Source organism: Poecilia reticulata, linkage group LG3, assembly GCF_000633615.1.
Source record: "Poecilia reticulata strain Guanapo linkage group LG3, Guppy_female_1.0+MT, whole genome shotgun sequence".
In the NCBI taxonomy this organism is placed as follows: Eukaryota; Metazoa; Chordata; class Actinopteri; order Cyprinodontiformes; family Poeciliidae; genus Poecilia; species Poecilia reticulata.
The window spans coordinates 33,320,453-33,323,988 of record NC_024333.1 but is presented as its reverse complement, the minus strand read 5'-3'; the positions used below and the strand labels follow the sequence as shown (position 1 = coordinate 33,323,988).

The 3,536-nt window shown below is 40.1% G+C and overlaps 1 protein-coding gene across 4 annotated transcripts in view; it reads right to left on the bottom strand.

Moving 5' to 3' along the window:
* The window catches only part of LOC103462944 (uncharacterized), a 4,846-nt gene extending 2,349 nt beyond the window's left edge, over positions 1-2,497 (bottom strand). Inside the window, exons 1-4 of one of the 4 annotated variants that reach the window (XM_017303924.1) lie at positions 2,271-2,497; positions 908-928; positions 493-731; positions 15-340 (exon numbers count right to left, since the gene is read on the bottom strand). In XM_017303924.1, coding sequence (XP_017159413.1) covers positions 15-340; positions 493-730 — 564 coding nt within the window. In that variant the 5' untranslated portion in view covers position 731; positions 908-928; positions 2,271-2,497. Of the gene's footprint in view, positions 1-14; positions 341-492; positions 732-907; positions 929-1,439; positions 1,711-1,759; positions 1,800-2,270 lie in introns of those variants that run through there. The other 3 variants (XM_017303926.1, XM_017303925.1, XM_008406016.1) reach the window with 3 other exon arrangements.
* Positions 2,498-3,536: the final 1,039 nt, after the last annotated feature.

Here is a 3,536-nt window from a genome sequence, read left to right as displayed (position 1 = left end):
TTTTGTTAGCCTACCTCCTCGGTGTCGGCCTCCAGGACCTTCCTCACCATGTAGGCGTGCTCCTCTCCGGGCTGCAGGCTGAGCAGATCGTAGCGCAGGYCGCTGTAGCTGGACGACCCGAGGCCTCTGCAGTGCTCCAGCGCCTCCTCCCAGCTCCGGTTCTCCTTCACCAGAACCACGTTGTCCGAGATGCAGAGGAAGGGGAATCGCTTGTCGCAGTTTCGGGCAGCCATTTTGAACGTCTCGGAGGACATGGAGACGCAGTCGCCGTTGGAACTCGGCTCACTTATTTCCCAGCTTTTATATTCTGAAGGGCTTTCAGTCCAGTTCCATGATCCACCTGCAGAACAGAGGAGGAAAATTCAGACAGCTTGCAGTGAGAAGAAAGAAAGATAATGTAACTGGTTTTAATGTTTGCTATTATTACTGTTATGATGACAAATTTTATTGGTTTTATAAAAATTGCTGCAAGCTGTAGTCCCGAGTCTTTACCATCTCTATGGAGTCCAATCCAGATGGGAAAATCCTCTTCATGAACGGTGTTATACAGATAATAACCGTCGATATTCGCCAGCTGTTCATGGTTTTCGTTACAGTACTGCTGAGCCTCAGACCAGTTCTTTGCTTCGGGTACGAAAATATACTCTCTGGCATAGTTACCATACCCATTACTTTGACGGATGTCCTGGCAGATGAAGAAGAAATCACTTCCACAATTCAGGCCATACATTCTTTCAAGAGAAACAAAAACAAAGGAGCATAAATAATTACCATAAATTATTGATAAAATTAGACAATTTGTATAAGATTAAAAAGTAATTCTTACTTCTGATGACATAAACATCATACATAATAAAAAAAATATTTTTGTTTTTAAAAACTTACTGGTAATGGATCTATTTCCTACCTGTTGATTAGTACTCTACTGCTGTTAGTGCAGAGCGCCAGCCATGCAGAATGAAGTAGGAAGCAAAGAGAACCCAGAAATAATTAGTGCGTCTGTTCATTGCAAACAAAATTTAAAATCATGTTGAAAATTGAGTTATTTCATCCTTTAATTGTCATTATCAACGACTGCTAGTGTTTTTGGTTCTCATTTGTGTTTTACTTTGGAATATTATTGTCACTAAGGTGTTTCCATACATATGTAATGGTGCGTTCACACCGAACGCGTTTCGATGCTTTAAAATCGACGTGTGTGCACTTTAAGATTGAACTGTGACATTTAGCTCTGGACGCGCCTCAAAGCCTCTGGGCGGGTGTGAGAGGAGACTCCTCGGCAAACTCTCCTCCAAACTCTTCCACGGTCTCCTGCATATTTCGTCTAAATAAATATGCGTATTTAGCGTTTATTTAATGTGACTCAACGTTTTTGCTGGACAGATTTATATAGCTGAAATGCGGGGAAATATATTCAAATAGTAAAAGTTTTAACTTACTCGACTATCCAGCTTCCTCGCAGATCCTCTCCCAATCAAGATCCTTTCTATTCCTTTCTCTGTAGTCATTGGTTGTAGTTCATAGGAGCAAACCGCGACAATTATTCTGTCCTCCATAGGTTTTTTCTGAGATCACGTCAGAAAACGAAAGTTCAGTTTTTTTCAACTCTGGTGTCAGACGCTCAAAAAGCTTCAAATCGCGCCGTCGACGCGCCGCCACAGAGACTTTGAATGTAAAGCCGATGCGCCTAATGCTCAAAACGCGTTTTGCGTGAACGCACCATCGGACTTGACCAAAAATTAGTGTTCAGTGTTGGAACCTTTGTATTTGTATGTTTCTGGTACAGCCGTAAATCCGACGCACAAGCGACGTCCAAAAACAGCATTAAACAAAAAACAAACATCTGTTTCTCTTGTTTTACAGACGATTGATTTATGCTTAAAAAATCTGATGAGACTGTAAAAGATTTGTGCTGTATGAAAGTTTTGCTAAAAGGAATTAGCCTATCACTGAAGTTATTCCAGCTTAAAATAGCATCTCAATGCTAAACATGTTGCAGGAAGTACAAATGTCCCGACCCAAAGTGCACCATACGCACAAATAGATTCCTTCTTCTCCACATAGTAACTGCAATTAGTCAAAGTTTGAATTTCTTGATGCTCTCATGCGACCGATTGTGGGTCACATGAGACCCAACTATTGGGATTTTCAAGCATAAATAATTAGAATATTTTAGGAACTGGCATTTGTACATATTTTCAAACTTGGTTTGCATACAAATTAACATGCTAATCAACAGATTAAAGCAGCCTAAATCAGTCTCATGTTACCTGTTATAATACCAGACATGGTAGCTGGCTGCAATACATTTGGCACTGTGGACAAAGTTTTGGTTTTCCAAAGAGTCGAGAAAATATCCTTTCCCTTCAGACAACACCAGATCAGACCACTGAGAACGTTGTCCACCCAGGCCGATCCAGGCGTAATATCGCCCCAGGTTCTGGTACTGCACGTCTGCTTTAGAGTAGACGGTGGCCAAGTCGGTGTAGTAGCTTTAGGGAATTAAAAAAAAAAAAAAATCTGATTTACAATTGCAGAGTCACAAATAATTTATTTTGATTACATAGCACCTTTACTGAAGATACATAGAATCAGAAGTAAAATTATGCAGCTGAAAATGTGAAAATCTTCAGAATGAAGTGAGAACATTCATCTACTTACCTGCAGCTCAATCAAACCTCTCATGTTCGACTATGTCACATTTTCCAGAAATCAAAAAACTAATTATGGAAAATGAGAAATTAGTTGCAAATTCATCCCTCTTGATGTAAACGTTTAAGTCAAAGTTCAGCCAGTTTTCAAAATTAATTTCTGTTGAACTGCTTCACACTTTTCACATTTTTGAGCTTCATCTGGATCTTTAGAAGAAGAATAACTAAATTACTTCAGTTAATTGTGTTTATTGTGTTTTTTTTCTTTTGTTTTTTCCCTGGAATGTCTATTTATGGAACTACAACCAAGCCTGAAATGTCTGAAATGTTGTGACGTTCCAATGTGACTTGGCCAAAAATGAAACAGCAACAGGTTTTTGTCAACTTAAGTTGACAAAAACAGCAGAACCTTCATGAAACCTCAAAGTCAATCACCTTCAGTGAGACTTTTTGGTCTGGAAGGTTGATACATGTATTGTGGTGCTAAGCTGTTTAGTGATTTTTAAACAGACGTCAGTATTTAAAAGTCTCTTCTCTCAGTGGAAGGACTTTAGATCTGGGCGAAGTGCTCCAACTTCCTGGTTTTAGTCAGAACTCCAGCAGCAGCGTTCTGGATTAGCTGCAGCTGTAGAATTGATATTTTAGTCAGACCTGTGAAGACGCTGTTGCTGTAATCGATGTGGCTAAAGATAAACGCATGGATGAGTTTCTCTAGATCGCGCCGAGACATCAGTCCTCTAATCCTGGAAATGTTCTCCAGGTGATAGAAGACCGACTTTGTGACTGACTTTATGTGGCTCTGAAGGTTCAGGTCCCTAGTCTCCAGCTGCAATAACTGAAGCTGTGTGTCGACTCTAGAGCTATAACTCTAGATCGCTCCTCTTT